The sequence below is a fragment of the Sminthopsis crassicaudata genome, chromosome 2, assembly GCF_048593235.1.
Source record: "Sminthopsis crassicaudata isolate SCR6 chromosome 2, ASM4859323v1, whole genome shotgun sequence".
Classification (NCBI taxonomy): Eukaryota; Metazoa; Chordata; class Mammalia; order Dasyuromorphia; family Dasyuridae; genus Sminthopsis; species Sminthopsis crassicaudata.
This window is the reverse complement of record NC_133618.1, coordinates 183,568,131-183,587,941: the sequence shown is the minus strand read 5'-3', so window position 1 is coordinate 183,587,941 and position 19,811 is coordinate 183,568,131. Positions and strand designations below refer to the sequence as shown.

The window sequence follows — 19,811 nt, the reverse complement described above, 5'->3', positions numbered from 1 at the left end:
TAGAAGACACTCTTGAGAAACTTATGGTTTGAAACTATTGTTGTCCTTTGCAGATTGATGGGATTAAGAGTTAGTGTCCCAGCCATTTGGAAAAATCAAGTAAAATGTTTTGGCCATTCTTTTGCCTTAGAGAAGTCTATTTTATTTTCTTTTTTCTTTCATTGGGTATTTACAGTACTTATGGTAAAATTTGGGCAAAGTATTTAGTCCTAAGCTCTATGTAGGTCAATGTTAACATTTTATATATATATTTTATGCATTTCTGAATTTCTAAACTTTTCTGTGTCATTTACAGACCTTTGTGGGTTGTCTATAGTTTCCATAAAATTCTCTCATTATTCTCATTTGATTTCTTATGCCAACCAACAATATATAGAAATTGTGATAGGGAAAATTTTAATGTGAAAGGTAAAAGTAACTAATAAGTATAAGTTAGAAAGCATTAAGTGCAACAGAAATGTCAAGAAGAGAAGGATGGGACTTTCAGGGAGAACTCTAGCTGTTCAGAAGAGAGAAAGCTTCATGGAAGAGATGGAATGTAACTTGGTATTTGAAAGAAGGGAAAACAATGAAAGATGGAGATAATGAAGGAATTGATTTCAGCTATGATGGGAGGTGTCCCACACAAGTACACAAAGGTAGGAGAATGCTGGATAAGATTACAAAACAATCAATAGTCCATTTTATTGCCCTGTGGAATATGAAATAAGGCTAGGAAGGTAGTCAGGAGCTAGACTGCAAAGAGCTAAGTGCTCCCCTCATCCTATGCATTTTGTAAAGCAGATCCACAAAAAAGTTTTTTTTTTAATTTTTTTGAATAACATGATAAAATCTGCACATTAAAACTTCAAATAATAAACTACATAGTGTTGAACCATGGATCCACAAGAACAAGAAGTCCATAGAATTGTCAAAGCTAAAAAGAAACTTAGGGGTCATCTCTTCTGATTTCTATATTTTATAGGTTAAAAAAAAAAAAAAAAAAAAAAAAAAAAAAACTCCACAGTAACAGAAAGGTGAACTGATTTGTTGAAGGTCAGTGGAAAATATCCTACTTTCTACTAAAGCATCTTTAATAATAAGGATGAATCATATTATAGAAAATCTTTAGGCTAACAAATTTCTATTAGGACATTTTAAAAATTGGTGATCTCTCTCATTCATTTTTTCAGTACATATTTTGTAAGGAAAAAAAAAAATCTAAGTTCATTCTATGGGGATAAAGTTGAATGCCATTAAATTACTGTCATAATTATAGATCTAGAGGGGGCCTCAGAGATCATGTTGCTTTATCTCCTTATTTCCTCAAATGAGGAAACTGAGATAAAGTGATTTGTTCAATTACACAGCTTAATATTTATCTGAAGTTCCATTTCTTCTTAGTAGGACTTTAGCACTTGAAATGATTCATAAGACTTTGGTAAAACACCATTCATGATGTAAGCAAAACTTTGCTCATACTAATTATGTCTAGAAAAACTCTTCCCCTCTGCCTCCTTTATCTCTCTGTGTTTCTTTTCTCTCATTTTTTCTCATTACAGTTTCAATGTAAATTTTTTCATCTTAGAAATCAGCAAATGATGATCATGGTTTGATATATTGTTTTGTAGATTGCCTAATAATGGGCAAATTTTTTTAAAAACTTGATTAAATTTTAAAATGGGTAAGTAATACATCTTTTCTGAAGAGTCATTTATGAACCACTTATTAGCACATTATTGTGTGCGACTCTCAACAAGTAATGGGATTATTAACTTGGAGTTAAAAGAGAGTTTAGAAGTAGTATTCTTTGAAAAATCAGATAAGGGAACTGGATTTTTTGGATTAAGTGAAAAGCATAGAGTCAGGATTCAAACACAGGTCTTTGCCCATCAACTTGATACCTCTCTAGCTGCGTTCTCTCTAATTTAGAATCCAGTAAGCAGCATCTCCCAGTTTCATTTAACCTTTTAATATCAAGTAGGTTTTACAAATTTACTTCAAAGATATAGAATGAATACAATATAAAACACTTCCTTCAACATCTCAGGGACATAATCCCTCTATGGAGGTCTGGGAATTAGACTCACAATTACTTTCAATGTCTAGATGAAATTGAGCCCACCAAGTTCATGTACAAAAATTCCAGAACTGTTGGATGAATCCTTTGCTGGGCTGGATTCCCAAAGGTCACTGCAGGAAATGTTCCTTATGACCCAGGCCATTAGTACTGTAGTGGATAAGAAGATTCCCAATGTATGGCTTGTTCAGAACTTTGTTCAAATACTTGCTCAAAACCTTTTAGAACTGCTAAGGGGAAAAGACTACACTCCTTCCATTTAATTCCTTGAGTGAGATTTTGAGAGAAGGTGTTGCCAAAGTCCCACCAAAGTAAAGGACACAAAATTACCATAGCTGAAGCTGTTGGAGATTTTTTGAAAAGCTTTGAAAAGTCAGCAAGAAAGCCTTTTCTTCAATATGTGATCAGCCTACTATGGAGTGTAAGCCTCTGCTAGTGCCACTATGCATTTCCCTAACAGATATCAGGATTCTCCCAAAAGCAGTTCCCTAGTATTATCCATATGAAGATGCCATTTTAGGGATCTGATGGGTTCTGCATATAAAGCAAACCTTTATTGTACTAGTAAAAGAATTACTAGTGACTTGTGAAAAAATCACCAATTATATTTAATCACAGGAGCCATAGGAGTTCTTTTTGGAGGAAATGACACATTTCTTACATTTTATTCAGCTTAAGTTTACATGTAAATTCAAGATTTTCTTAAGCATTGAAATAATTTCACACTTTTTATATGTTTCATGTTTATAGTATCTAAACTACATTCATACTATGAAAGAGAAGTATGAAAATAATAAATCAGAGTTCCCTTTAAATTTCCTACTAATATTTGTAATGATTTTCACTTCTATATGTGGAACTTTGCACTTCAAAAACACTTTAATTATTCAATTTTTATCTTAATCTCCTTAGTTTGTCATATATTTTTATATGCATATAAAAGTGTTTTTAAACATAACATCTCTTTATGTTTCTCTCCATCTGCTCTCTTTTTTAAAAATATTACAAATGGATAGACCTCATAGGATATGATGGTTTAAGTAGTATATCAAATAAGTATAATCATTTGGTATAATTAAATTATCACATTTAATCCAATTAGCATGCTAATTTATTTAAACTGATGAGTAAAATTAGTGGATAATTTTGATGGTTAAATTAAGTAAACATCATAAATCCCTTCTGAATTAAATTAATCTGATCCCATTGTATAGATAAGAAAACTAAGTCTATATCTGGAGGCTAAAATCATCCTAAATTTGAAAGTTTGCAGTTTTACTAGAGGTCAAACTCAATAATTGTAGAAAAGATCAGGTAGATATAAATTTATACTCTCATCTTCAATAATATATGCTTTTTTGGATGCCATATAGAAGGGAGGGCATTGATAAGTAACCAGAAGTGGGTAACCAGGTTAGTAATGGCTTGCATGTGATCCTGCCATATCAAATCCAATATATATTTAGTAGTCACTTATAAGATACAGATATATAACCACATTTCTCATGTTAAGAATGGGAAATATGAACATGAAATAGAGGATTATTTGAAGGAATTGGGAATTTTGGATAGGAGTAGAGAACAACTGTCATGATAGAATTAGAACTCATATTGCCTAGTCTTTAGTAATATGTTTAGAATCCACCTCAACCTTATACCACCACACCAAGATGCCCATAATGTTGTGCCATAGTTCCCTTTTAATGTCCTGACCCAGCTTCCCTAATTGTTCTATTCCATTACTCTGCCTCAGGTTATAACCATTCCCTCTTAATGTTTGATGGCATAAAGGTCTATCCATTCATTAGAATATTAGGAGCCTCTCCAGTACTTCCCTCCATCATGTTATCCTAGTGCCTGCCTCAATTATGTCACCCTCATCCTAGGTGCCTCCCCCCCATCAGGTCATTCCCATCCAGGTATCTCCCCCATTATGTCATTGTTCTTGTAACCCTATCAAAGAATCTTGTATCTAACATTCACTGCTGGATTCTTGGAAACAATAGTCTCATTCAGCCCTGGGACCAAACCATAGATCCCTTTGGTCCCAATAAATCTCTTCCATTTAATAAATTATTAAATGTTCTCTAATCTCTATTGTCCTCAGTTTCCCCTGAATTATGATATAAACAAAGCTATAATACTTTAAGAATTTAAAAAACTATTATGTCAAAGAGAGGTCTCAGTACAAAAGGAATATTTAGTTGTAATAGGTAGAAGTTAAAAAAATGCAAATTTAGGCATATTATAATAAGATGAAAGAGGGAAAAAATATTTTTAATAATTAGAATTGCCCAAAAATTGAATGGATTGCCTAGAGAGGTGGTGGATTCACTCCTACTAGCAATCTTAAAGCAAAGATTAGATAACTACATGATTGATACCTTGTAGAAGGGACTGTTATTCAGGTGTGGTTTGAACTAGAGGGCTCCTAGTATTACTATTTATAAGGAAGTATAAAAATAGATTCTTTGGTCTCTGTGACTTCATCTGGATGAATATTTTCTCTAGTAATATACAATTCATTAATACTTTTTTGTCCTTGTAATTTGCATGGGTAACAGCAGAATTAATTGACATATGCATATTTATAAGCCTCTTTAGTATTAGGAATAAAATTTCAATCATAGGATTTTAGATCTAAAGATGGAAGCAATGTTGGAGGCCAACTTGAGCAATGCACTCATTTTTCAGATGAGGAAACTAAGAGAGAGACTGACATTCTTTATGACCATCATAGGACCATTCATTTGGAATTTGAAGAGACCTTATTTGAGAGGCCACCTAATCCAACTTTCATACTTTTTAGATGAGAAAAATGAGGCTCAGGAGAAGATTAAGGGACTTGCCTAAACTCATATCAGTAGCACATATCAGAGATAGGATTTGAAAATGGATCCTCTGACTAAAATGTCAGTGTTTGTTTCATTATTTTTGAAGCCCAAAACTCTATCCACTATATAACATAACTTCAATTCCTATTTTTTAATGTAGATTTTAAATTAGTAATATGGTGACTGGGAATGATTACTGATTTACAGAATATATCATTTCCTTCAACATTTAAAAAGAAATAGAATTTCAGTCATTTTCAGTGACATGAAAAACACAATATGCAGACTGTAGCCTAAAAATATATCCTAAGTATGCCTTAAATTTTGAATAGTGAGGATTTCCTTATCCTATCTTTATAAAGGACTCAGAAATTTCTTGATAACTCTTCATTCTCCACAAGTTGTTCTATTTAGTTTTAATTCTAGAACATCATATCTCTGCCCTAGTTACAATGATGCCCTCACTAGATTGTAAACTCCTTGAAGACAAGAAATATCTTTGTTGTTGGTGGTGGTGTTTCCCTATCACTTAGCACAATGCTTATCATGGAAAAAGTATTTTAAAAATTAAAATTTTACACTTAAAATTTTCAAAATGTTTACTGATTCAAATTGATATTCATGTATTCTACTTTATAAAGAAATTATAGGGCACAAACTATAAAATAATAATTTTTGAAAATAATATTAAAAGACAACATATTTGGGGGGGGATAGTTTTTTACCTAATTCTAACAACTTTAAATTCAAACTTCAAAACTTTTCTCTATAATGTTTTTTTTTTTTCAATGAAAAGAGATGGTATCTTTCCCCAGAATCTAAAGAGATTAGACATTCAACTATAACTCTTCCTTTCTATATACCATCACAAAGGGTGTGAGTTCTTTCCTTTATATTCAATGTAGATAAAATACATATCAGCTCAATTTTTAAAAAGTTATTTGCATATCCTTTGAATTTTATGTCCATAACAACTATTTGCCTTATTTTATTTTTTAATCTGACTTTTATTTCATCCATGTAGGATTGCCAAGAAATTCTATTTAACAAAAAAAATCTTAGCACCTGCTGCTCTTCAATCTATATTCTAAAAAACTTCTTGGGGCCCAGAGAAGTTGAGCTCCTTGCTATAAATCTTTGTCATAAAGTCAATATGTGACAAATGTAGAACTTTTAAACTAAGGGCTTCTGAATCTGAGGCCTGATCTCTATGTGTTACCACATTCTACCTCTTTTTTCTATACATTATAAATACCTAAATAAAACCCAAATTTGCAACAATGTGGCAAAGATCTCTCTACCACCTGATCCAGTTAGATTCTATTATAGTATTATATGTAATGACATTATATTTTCCTTGGAGAATATATCTTAAAATCAGCTAAAATGGTCAAAATAGATATAGTCAAATTTACTCTTGAGATTTTCATAAATTACCCATAAACTATACTACCTTTAAACAGTTATAGCCAAAAAGAATGGTAGAGTATCTTAAGAGAAAGTAGTCTATATTAGAAATTATACCAAGCTGAGATGAAACTTTTGAAGCAATTGAATACAACTTTTTTTTTATTATTATTACAACCAAATAAACTACCTATTAGGAGAAAAATTTTAAAAATCTCAAAAAAAAAAAAAAAAAGAAAGAAAAAGAAGAAAAAACTAAAACTAAAATGAGCAAATTAGAAGTAAGAGAGAAGGATATCCCTTATGGGGCTTCACATATATAGGTGTAATTACATTAGAGAATGATAATGTAATGCAGGAGAAACTAAGGCAAGGCAGAGATTAGAGAGTTTTTAATATTTTATTTGGATTTCTGAAAGGGAGAGATTGTGCTGGGGGCATGTTGCCCCCAGGGCTAATGTCCAAAGCATCCAGCAGTGAATGTGAATTCTCAATATATATATATGCTTGGCTCCAAACTTGGGGCTCTAAGACAAAGGGGGGGTGGAGTCCAAACTGTTGATCCGGAATCTCCAGGCAGGGACCATTAATCTGGTTCTGACAGTTTGGAAGGTAGGACCATAAATTCTTACAAATTGGGAATTAAGTAGGTGTCCAGCTTAGAGCTAGGAAGTCTGAAATTTAGTTATAAACTGAAATAGGATTTCTGGAGTCTTATCTTCTGGAATGTCAGATCTCCACAACCCTAATTATCTCAGTTCTAATGGGCAGAAAATGAGAGTTGCAACAAGGGAAATTGAGGTAGAACAATTTAGGGAAACTGAGGCAGGGCAATTAGGGAAACTGAGGCAGGACACTAAAAAGCGAACTGTGGCACAACAATTATACAAGTGCCTAACTTTCTTTATGATGTTTCACTCAAGACAAGAGAGGACACATGCAATCATAGTGAACATAGTACATCTACTAGATGACCAGTAAAAATAATAAAAGGCCTTTTTGAGGGTAACTTATTTTTATATTATAGATTATATATCTATAGGGTATTTTATAGATTATATTATATATGGATTATACATTAATCCTGAGATCACATACTTCTAATATTGTGCTGTGCCTAATATATTTCTCACTGATGTGTTTCTACTGATATACTTCTCATTGATAATCTAACAATGGATTTTATAGGAAGGAATAACAATAAAATCATCTATTTTATGCTAATTTAAAAGGATTGTCTCACTCAATAGAATCACCAGTACTATTTACATAGTAATATTTTGTCTTTATTTCCCCTTTTAGCCCATCAAGTCAAACTGTATTCATAATTACATGGGACAATTCACAGTGTTTAACTAAATTCAAATTTATCTATTAATGTGGATATCACAAATTGTTCACAGGAATTATATTTTTTTAAAAATTGTGTTTTAATTCAAATGGCTAGTTTTGAAGGACCTAATTACATAATTATTCCTTAGCTTCCCCAAGTTTTCATTGTTATTATCTATTCTGCCCTATATTTTCAAATATGGAATCCTTAATGTTATCTATAATTTGTGCTAACATGTTAATTAGATTAAATAAGATAGTTTTAATTACATTAAATAATACTCTTTATTTGACATAGATTTTAATACTTTCCATTGATTATCAGTAATTGTTAAATGTACTTTTCACCAACCTAGTCAAAATCTAGATCTTTCTTTTTTTCTTTTCCAAAGCAGAATCCAATTTTGGTTCCCATTGTTGGACTGAATGTTCAGTCCATTCATAATAAAATATCTGCTTTTCTATTTGAACCTTTCTTGTGGCTGTGTCTTAAGAGGAGCTCCACTGATAAAGAATTACATACTTGCCTATAAAAGCATTCTCTGAAACCATCAGCAGAAGTATTCCTAAAGAATCTCCTTTGCTTACTTATTCTGGTGAAAAATGAGTCTATAAAGGGGGAAAGTTATGGGGCCTTCTGCCCTTTCACAGCGAATGGTACTGTAAAATGGCCTCAGTCTTTGGGCTCTGTATTTTTTCTTTCCTCTTTCAAATGGTGGACATGAAAGTCTCTGACTTTGAGAATTAAAAAGGTCAAAAAGGCACTCTGGTATTCCAAGTCCAGCATCTGAGTTGCTGAGTTACTGGAGCATTAATGCCTGAAAGAATGACCTTTAATAACTCAGCAAAAGCTGAGAGATGGACTCACCTAGTAAACATGTCACCAGTTCCAACTGTACACTTGGTGCTGTGTAGCAATTAAGCTAAATTCTAAGCTTACTCTTCCCAAAAACCCAGATAATATAAGGGAAAATATGACCTCAGAATGTTGGGGGGAAATACACACATACACACACACACACACACACACACACACACACACACACACGCACGCACGCACACACACACATATATATATATATTATATATAATTTATTTATTTTTATTTTATCTTTGAAATATCTTTTTGTAAAACGTAATTGAGTCTATGAGTTTAAATGACACTAGGACTTAATTACAGGCATTCAACAATATGTATATATGTTCTGGGGGGAGGACTAGGGAAGGGACAAAGCTAGTAGTTGATAGAAGGTGGTGGGTTACTTCACCAGGAGAAAAAGAAGCCAAGCAACTTCCTACATTCCTATATTTATGATTAAATTTTTTTCTTTTTTTTCTTTTCATGGATACTTAATTTTCCAATTCTATTCAAATTATTAATCTCTAGAGTTTTATAACTTCTCTCCTTTACTCCCACAATATAGGTAATAAACCTACAGAATTATCAAAGTAATAGAGTAAGAATTGTAAGTTTCTGTACCTAACAACTCCATTTTTTCAACTTAATTTTGATATGGGTGGGATGGCTGGTAGTTTTACCTAAGAGAATTTTGTTAATAAAAGAAGAGTGTTTTATAGTTCTATAAAGTGATCTATAAAATAATGAATTTACTTTAACGAATTAATTCGTTATTGACTTCTATGGTTCTTTCTAACTCATATGCAGATTCTCTAAATGAAATGCATACACATAATTAGTATATATGTACTGTATTTATATTGCACTTTTTGTTTGCTAACACAATTCAAGAAATACTAAAAATGTAGACTGAGAATTTTAAAACTCAATATTGTAAATAAACAGTTTTGTGATGCCATTGAATACTCAAGCATGCTTCTATAGGTTGCTGAGCACTTCTTTTGGATTGAACACAATTCATTTTCCATTTAGTTTACAATAGGAGATGTTTACTTTGGAGAATCAATTTTGCTGTCTAATCATAAGCCCAAACTATCTAAATAGTAGTTCCATTTTCTAGCTGGATAATAATTCAGTTTAAATATCTATAATTTAATCAGATTATACCTTATTTTATATTTTTTATAGATCCTTTCTTGTCATTATTTTAGAAATTATATATGTAAATGCTGTTTTAAAAAAATGAACCACCTTGTTTTGCTCATTACAAGTGATGTTTTTCTCCTCAATATATTTAGATAGTCAGTCTCTTCACAGCAAGATTTTTGCATAGCATTTTATAAGATATTTTAGCTCCTGCAGTGACAAAGGCCTATTTAGAAACTGCAAGCATAATTTACTAACCTGATTTATGAAGCAATTCATACAACCTAGCTTATTGCTACTGTACAGGGGTGGATCTGTTTTGAGAAAGCAAGGATCTGTAACAATTGTACAACTTTACATTATTCTGTTTTATGATAAGGGGAGAAAAGTAGATTGCATAATTATCCTGCATGTTTTATTAAAGCTTTACACAACTGTTAGAAATTAATGGGGCTGTTATTTTTTTTTTCCTGCTGCCAAAATCTACTCTATTGTTAGCTCTAGAGCACTTGATTCCAGAAATCCAGCACAGAAAATAATAAAAATGCCTATTCTATAACAATATTTCCAATAGCCCTCTATTACTATTGTTCAAGCAAATCATACATTAAAAATGTAAGCGATAACATCCTTGATAGCTTTGTTTGCTGTTAGGAAATAAATATCTCTCATAGCTTTTAAATCAAGATATTCAGGGAATTTATATTAATAAAAGATATATTATGATACAGTGGAAATACCAAGGACTCAAGAGTCTAAAGCTTTGGGTTCAAACTGCTCTTCTTATTAGACTTATTGCCTTTAAAATCCTGTGTAAATCATAAGTAAATCCCTGCAAGAGTGACACAGTAATAGACTATAGGGCCTGTGGTCAGGAAGATTCCTCTTTCTTAATTCAAATCTGACTTCAGACACTTAACTAGCCATGTGACTCTGGACAAGTCATCTTACCCTTTGTGCTTCAATTTCCTTTTCTATAATATGAACTGGAGAAGAAATGGTAAAGCACTTTAATCTCTTTACCAGGAAAATCCCAAACAGAAGCACAAAATATTGTGTACAATTGAAATGATTGAACAAATCCCTAGACCTCTAGATTTATTCTCACTTTCTACTCCAATTCCTTAACCCTATGATATATGACCAAGAGTCAGTTCCCAAAAGATCATTAAAAAAAGACTGACCAAATGCTGCAAATCACTAAAAAATATAGATCTGCCAAACAAAATTAATCTGAATATTCAATTCAGATTAGTTGAAAATTAACAAATTTAACAGAAAATTGACAAATTTGACAGATTTATTTTTTAATATGGGAAAGAGATATCCAGTACAATAATTTCTTGTGTATATAGAAAATTCCTCGATTGATAAAGATCAACAACAAATTCACAACTTATTTTTTTTAGAGAATTGCTTAGAGCAACTCTGGAAGTTTAAAGGATTTGCCTATATTCCCTTAGCCAGTATGCATCAGAGGCAAGATTTGAATCTTGGTCTTCTTGATTTCAGGACTATCCCTATATCCACTACAAATGAATGACCATTAAAGCATTGAGTATGAACTTATATTACAGGCCCTGTCCTAAGTGCTAGGAATATAACCTATAGGATACAACTACCAAAAAAATGAGATCATCTTTGCTTTCAAAAGTCCTAAAATACCAAATGTATTATTATTGTTTCTACAAGCATCACACTGTTATTCCCTTGTATTCTCCAATCATCTGCCCTGCTCATTTCATTATCCAACATATCATGGAAAGATATGTGAAACTGGATGATACTAAACCCCAGATTCTGGAATCCCAGGAAGTTATAGGAGAATGTGAAGAGAAAAGCATCCCAAGGTATGGGCTTCAAAAGAATTCAGTACTAAAAATGCAGTGCTTCTGATTGCAAAGTATAGTTGTGGAAGTAAGAGGTATGAAAAATTTAATTTACAGAGAAAACAGAGATCAATGTTCACTTGTGCAATATAGCAAATTTGATTGCAGTGGTTTGGGGAAGAAAGTGTCTAAGTCTCCTCAAAAGGAGCTCTAATATTAGTCCTGTCCATATTTATGAGGGAAGGTTTTTGTCCAAGATTATTGAACTGAGATAACAGCTAGAAAGGAATTATTGAAAGAGATTACAGGTGCTCTATTAGGTAAAGCTTATATATAACATCAACAAGAAACTAATGATTTATGAAAAGTTGTTGTTAGCATCCTTTTTGAGGAGCTGAAGAGAAACAACAGGTTGAATAATGTGATGGCTGCCACCTAAAGCTTATGAAAAATTAATAGCTCCAAAAAGCAACATATCTACTATGTCTATTTATTGTGAAGTATAAGTGACTGCCATTATTTTAGGTAATAGTTTCTCCCTTTCTCTGATAGTACTACTTTTATGGGTTCTAATACAATTTTTAATAACATAATAAACCTGTTCATTCTTTAAACCTTGTGAACCTCTACAGCTATAAGACATGTTAGATACAACATCCTAACAAGTAGTTTAAAATTGACATTCTCAGATTATCTCTGAGTATGGATGTATACTAGTCAAAGAAATAGAAGTCCTCAAAAATTGATATAAATTATCTGTTTCTAAAGACTAACTGTAAAACTTAAATTGACTATGATTAGAGAAATAATAAAGGGAACAATAGATCCAGCAGAGTGGGGAAAAATTTTTTATTTACCCACATAGTCTGTGTGTGAACCTAGTGTTCCTTGTTTTCCTAGGGGAAAAAAAAACATTTATAAAAGGAAATATTGAGAAAAGACAAAACAGAAAAAAGAACATGTATATTTTCTTTAAATGTCACATTCTCTTGATCTCTTTTTTTTTTTAACAAATATTTATATTTGCATAAAAATAGGACTTACAGACAGAATTTTTATGATTATTGTCCTTGTTGGGCAGCATCTTGACTCCTCTTGACTTCAGCTCAATTGCTTTTTTCACTGAAAGACAAAATAGTGTTGTCAGTAGCAGCATAAGCCCTGGAAATAAATACAAATATATATTCATACAGCCATAGATACAAATATATCATAAAACAATATTGAATCTTCAGTGTAGTACAATTCAAGGAGAGTAACCACCAGACAAAAAAATCAACCCCAAGAGGTTGATACAAATAAAATTAAATTGAAGGTTTTCCAAATAATGAATGTTAAGTCTATGAAGCTGCAAGACAATTTTAGAGCCATAATATCAAGATAATACCAAGAGTAGATCATTGTAGAGAAATTATCTGCTCTTTACTAGGATAGCCCATTACACATATTTTAATTTCACTACAATAATTGCAATATTATTGTGTGAGCATGTATATTAACTAAAAATCTATTTTTGACGGTGGCATAATTATTGCAAGAAATTTTGTCATCACAAAAAAAGATTTAAAATAATTGTATGAGTCATACTTAAGATGTAAAAATTGTCAAACCCTGACAGGTCTGCTTGGTTTACATGCAAACAGATGGCATATCCAAGTCATTATCTCTTTACTACAAGGGATTTTATACCCCTTCTTTTCTCTTCTTCATACTAGAATCATTATACATTCTCTTACTCTGGTCTTAAACTCCAGTTAACTTCTCATTTCAGAGTTCAGTAGCAATAAGGAAAAGAGATAACAAAGTGAATTGGTGATAACTAGAAGGAAAGAAAGAAAAGAGGAGGAAAATTCTACATGCCACCAATTTTTCTTCTGATAATCCTAGACATCACCTTTTTTAAAAAAAAAAATCTTTTTTTTGGATTATACATATACATATATATATATATGTATATATATATATATATATACTTTTTTACATATCTCCATATAAGTCATGTTGAGAGAGAAAAATCAAAACAAAAGGGAAAATCATGAGAAAGAAAAAAAGAAAAAAAAAGTTAAAAATAGTTAAAACAGTATGTTTCAATTGGCATTCAGTCTTCATAGTTCTCTCTCCAAATGTGGAATAAAGAGTAGTAGTAAAGAGTAGTAGTAAGTAGTGGATATGATGGGATCTGGAATAGACATACAGAGATATTCTGGCCTTTAAAATCAGAAATTGGAAGGTCTTTTTCTAAAGAAACAATGTCTACAGCATTATTAGGCTGTTTCAGATATATAATTAATTAATTGTGGTTTGCTTGTTTTACAAACTGACTTGACAACCTTAGCACCCATAAAAACTATTTCTATGACAAAGTATTTACTAAGTTTCCAACGAACAATGCTTCTCTTATTCAGATAAGGAAAATTTTCCATTCTTTCCAAATTTGCTTTTGATACCACACTTTATGTCTAAATTGTATATCTATTTTGATTTTATCTTAGTGTATATATTGTGATATGTTGCTCTAAATCTAGTTTCTACCTAATTGCTTTTCAGTTTTATAGCAATTTTTCTCAATTAGTCACACACACACACACACACATACACACACACACACACACAATTTTGTGTATGTGTCCGTATATATAAACCGCACAATCTGGTTAATGCATTGCCCCAAAATCTTATTATATACTAAATAAAGGTAATTTTTTTTTCTTTTTTGGTATTCATCACTGGCTACTATCAGGTACTACCCTATCCATCTGGATTTACCCCATATTATCTATATCCACAACCTTTTTACTTCTGAAAGACCAGATATCCATTTGGATTCTGAAAATACACTTTTTGTTTGTTAGTTTTCTTATTTGTTTTTATCTCTATGCATTTGCTTATGCTGTTCCCTATACTGAGCATTCAATTTTCCTCTCTTTGCTTAGTAAATTTCTTACTATTTTCAAGTCTTTTTGAGAATGAAGGACAAACAACAACTAATGAGTACTAAAAGCTGTCCCACCGGGACCCAACTGGCCAGTTTGAGCAATTTAGCAACTTAGTTCCTCCTTCCTTTCTTCATTCCCTCTCCTTTCCTCCCTCCCTTCCTCTTCTGTAGTTTCTTCTCCTCTCTTTCTCCTTCCTCTCCTTCTGTCCCATGGTGACAGAATACCTTACCTGTAGGTACTCTTTCCAAAGAAATGTAAATTTTGAAGGCTGAAACCTTGAAAGATAACTTGGGATTAATGGGCTAGATTTTTTTCTTAAAAACCATGGCCTAAATCCAAATCGCCTGGTTCTCATTGATTGGCCAATAATAAGTCACAGCCAATGTCCATTTAGTCATTGCTTAGGTACTGATTGACTCAGAGTAAATGCAAATAAGCATTGTTTCTGTTTTGGTCAGAAACCCTTATCATCTACTACTAAATTATTTTTTTAATTAGGCAAAATATATTCTTTGCTTAATTTCTAACTTAGTCTTAATCACTTAATGGGTATTGTCTCAATCAAAAAGAGAAAGACTTTAGCTTTAAAAGGCCAGCCACTGCATCTAAGGCCACCTCCAGTCATCATGATCCATATCTTGCCACTGGACCCAAATGGCTCTGGAAGACAAAACAAAGGCAGTGACTTTGCACAACCTTCTCTCCCTTAAATGAAATTTGCGTGCATTGTCATGGCATCACCTTCCTGATGTAATGGCCTTCTTTGAAAATGAAAGGCAAACAACAATCCAATGTTTTAACAGAGTAATGAGCTTTATTAACTGGTGTTAATACAGATTTGTTAACATGGTCCTTGTAAAACACACATAAGTCTCTTTTGAGCTTTTGATACTTATTTTTGTTGAGTCATGTCCAACTCTTCAGTATTCCATTGGGGATTTTCTTGGCAAAGATACTAAAATGCTTTGCCATTGCTTCTTTTACAGCTAAGAAGATAAATAGGAATAAATGACTTGCTGAGGATCACACAGTTAGTAATTGTCTGAGGCTGGATTTGAACTCAGGAAGATGAATTTTTCTGACTCCAGGGTCACCCCTTCATCCATTGTGCCACCTAACAACCCAGAATCTTTGCAAAATAGCAGATATTTCAAAATTTAAACGACTAGTGCATGTTTCTGATTGCTTAGTTTCTCACATTGAAATAACTTTACATTAAGACTACTCAAGAAAAGTAAGTCAGATGCACTATCTAAATTGGAAAAATAAAAATCAAAGGAAAATGTAAGGGATATAAAACTAAAAGGAAGTGTCACAAAGAAACAGAGATGACACAGCCAAATCAAACAGAATATATCTGAATTCCTTCAGATGGTATTACCAGTATCAAAATATGTAGGATTCACTCATGAAAGTCTAAAGAAGCAATATATTGTGGAATTTCCTGAATAGCTATCTAACTCTGAAGCTAAACATATTCAATATTGATTTTTGCCAACTGAAGTTTTCTTTTTTTGTTAAAGAGAGGAATAAATTCTATCAGATTACACTCTGATCTCAAGTCTTTGATAGCACCTGCTTCACACACACACATATTGTCAACTTTGGGTTTGTTTTCTATGTCCTTCCATTCTCTATCTCTTCTCTATCCCTCTACTAAAATCTACTTCAAAAGATTTCATTATGATGATGAAATCTAGACTGGAGGAGAGACTGTAGGCCCTGAGAGTATTATCAAAGGGTAAGCCTAGCTAAGTGTGAAAAGGCTCATTTCCAAAAGACTGGCTGCCAACTGGTGGTTTGGTGCAGTTACATAAACTCATAATACAGTCTGTTAAGGAGAGGGAGACGTGTACTGTATAGTGAAGGAAGAACCATCCATTTATATTCTTTAACCACCACTTTAATTCAGTAGTTAAAAAAGCTTTTTCCCTTCCAAAACTTACTCTCTAGATGAGATCATGCAGCATTACCAGAACAGGTAAAACATTAGACTTGCAGTCAGGAAGAATTGTATTCAAAACTGGCCTCAGACATTTAAAATGCATGACTATGGGAAAGACACTTATTCTTTCTGCTTCAATTCCCTCTTCTGTAAAATGGAGGTAATAATATCTACCTCAGAGTCATCAGGATAAAATAAACTGATGTTTGTAAAGTACTTTATAAATAATGTTTATTTCACATATAGTAGATCTACTTATGTGAATCTTTTACTCAAGAATATTAAATGACTTTCTATTATCTTCTGAGTAAAGTTCAATTACTTTCCTGACAATAAGATAATTGAAAAATAGTACTAGTCTATCTTTCAACTACACTATTCTTTGTACTCTCACCATATCTTATACTGTTCTCTTCTTGTTTTTGCTAATGCTGTTCCTCTTTAGCCTCGTCTTTGGTTTGTAATTTTCCTAAATATCATTTAAAATTCTTTTCAAATGAAGCATTCCATGGTTTTTCTAAATAAGCAATGACCTGTTCTCTTAAAACTCACATCCTATTTTATTTTATGGTGCCTTGATGTAATTATCATATAATAAATAATATGTTTATATCTTCTCCCTATAGTAGACTTGTTTCATGAAAGAAATGGCTATTTTATTTAACCTTTATATCTTTCTAATGGTTTATAAAGGAAGTCCCCATACCTTCTAAGTACTTAATGCTTAATTTCCTCATCTGTAAAATTTGACATTGTAAAATTTTATTTGAGGGATCTTTGGAGTCTGAAAATCTGAAACTTCATTTCTTCTTTTTGAAGGATGGAATCAATTTCAATTTGTATTTTCTTGTTTTGATCAGTTAAAAAAAAAAAAAACTAACAATAAACTCAGTCATGCACAGTCAGTTGCATAAAGTAGAAATTACTCTGTGCCCTTATGTTGGCTTTTCCTAACTTTCTCCAGGAATTGCCCATGAACAGGAAACAGTAATATGAGGCCCCATTATAACACATTAGCAAATCTTTACCTACCTTTCCTCCTATGTATTCATTCACCCCTTCAGTTCCAATAAGTAGTTTACTTCAACTAATGCTAACTTTTTATTTCAACTTTTCCACAGATAAAAAGCCCCCTTTTCTGCTTTCATACTAGGTGAGGAAAAAAACAGCCAACAATAAGAACTCTATTGTGTCTCCAGAAACAAACTTCTTTGATGACTGCTCCAGTAAATCTCTACTCACTGGAGAGTGATAATCTCTAGGGAAATACAGTAGCGTACCAGAGGATCCTGATCGCTCTTAGTGACAAAAGTTTTCATTCTTTTATCTTATGAAAAATAAATCTGCATTTCCCTTCCCTCAACCACCAAGAAACTCAAGTAGTTGATTGTTAGTGTCAGGTATATAAACTAAGCCATGAGAGAATTCATGAGAAAAACTTGTTTTAAAAATATAGAAAATGGCAAGTAACTACCTTCCTTGTAGTTCAATTTATGGGTCTTTGAAATAACTAAAATATTGCAATACCATTCCTAGTATGGTTGTTATTTGAGAAGACTAGAAAATATGGATATTTCATGTGGTTTATAAATAGTCAGTAAATTATTTAAATATTTTTAAATTATTTTTTTTCTTAAAATAATGATAATATCATTGACCTATCATCCATAAGCATCAGTTTTGACCTGCTGTCTTTCAGTAATGAGAAATAAATTTGGATTGATAGATTCACATTGTTCAGCCTTTTTTAACCAATGGCACTAATGTATGAAATACTTTTATTGGGCTTAGGAGTAAAGGCTATGGTCATAGAACACAACAAAGACAATGGCCCCATGAAGAAAGAGAACCTATGACCTCGGCCTCATTAATTTGCTGCTCAAGTCAGCTGAGCTAAATAGCAGTGGATAACAAAACATCACTAATCAATTTTTAAAAAATAAGAGTAAGTTGTTGATATTTAGGAAGTTAGAAATGATTTTTTTTCTTTTTTTCTTTTACCTTAGATATTAAAGAAAGGAGCCTCATAGAAAAAGCACTAATTTATGAGTCAGTGGAATTACATTTAGATACTACCTCTGTTACTACAATAATCTTAATGATTTATTTTACATATTCTATCATTTTATAATTTCCTTTGATATTTTGTTTTAGGTGGGTATATATAAACATATACTCTTCAGGTAGGTAGGTAGATAGATTAAAAAAAAAATAGATGACATTTCTTTCTGAGTCAGATTGAAACCCTAACCACATATTGAAGGAATATGTAAGAGTCTATCTGTCTCCTTCATTTCATATTATCCTTATAGGACTTGAACTATCAATTTTAATTTCTGACTTTTTTCAGATGACCAATCCATATGCTTTTTCAATTATACATTCCCCAGATACTTTCCCTAAACTTCTTGCAGGCAAATTGTTGGTAACATGCAGTAATCTTAGTAATCTCTCATGCTAATGTTTGTACAGGTAGTCTGGTACTGTGGATAGGTGATTGGTCTTGAAATCAGGCAGAAATGGATTTATATTTTGCCTCAGATATTTATTAACTATGTGATCTTCCTCAAAAAGCAGGGAAAATAATAACTCATGCAAAAAATAGTTTTATTTATAAACCTCTTCTATAGTACAGTTTACATTATATAACTTTTTTCCTGATTTACAGAAGATGGAATTGAGTCTCAGAAAGATTATATAGCATGCCCAGAGTCACACATATCAAGTGTTAAGATCTAGGATTCAAAATCAGGACTCTACCATAGCCACACCAGACTATGGCTAGTAGAACATATCCTTGCTTGAATTATATAGAAGATGTAATTTGCAATATAATTTGAGTATATAGTAAGCCCCCTTTTTACTCTCTCCTACACCTTATTTCATTGTGCATACTAAGTATCTTTTTTTCATCTATTTGTCAACTATAACCTCTCCAGGGAGATATAAGTTGAAAATTATTTAAGGCATTTTAGTCCCAAGGGTTAGGTTCTTTTTTTTAAAAGAAGACTATAAAATACCAAGAGGCTTAAGCACTCATAGGATGTAAAATATAAAGCCTACTTTCAGCTTTTGGAAGGAAGCCTGCCTGCCTGCCTTCCTCTAATCTCGCCAGAAGGTATTATCTACCTGCTCACAAGGTTGGTCCTAGTTACAATATGGCAATTTACAGCTCAATTTATTTTGCAAGACACATTTTACTAAGATTTCTGCCAAGCAACAGGATCTCTTTGGGAAGTAGCTGTTCAGAGCTAATGAATTTTATCCATCCCTCCTCAATGTCCTTGCTCCCTGATGCAGTGGAAGGAATGTTGTATATTGCATCAGAGCACTCTGGTTGAATCCCACGTTTGCCTTTTAGGAACTATGTAATTCTGGCTAAGTCTTATAATCTATCTGGGCTACAGTGTCCTCACATTTGAACTGCTAGAGTCATATTAAATGATTTCTCTGCTCCCTTTCAG

The 19,811-nt window shown here is 32.2% G+C and overlaps 1 protein-coding gene across 1 annotated transcript in view; it reads right to left on the bottom strand.

Annotated features, from left to right (window-relative positions):
* Positions 1-19,811, bottom strand: part of CSMD1 (CUB and Sushi multiple domains 1) — a 2,669,009-nt gene that overhangs the window by 978,437 nt on the left and 1,670,761 nt on the right. Inside the window, 1 exon segment of the mRNA XM_074287957.1 lies at positions 12,511-12,588. Coding sequence (XP_074144058.1) covers positions 12,511-12,588 — 78 coding nt within the window.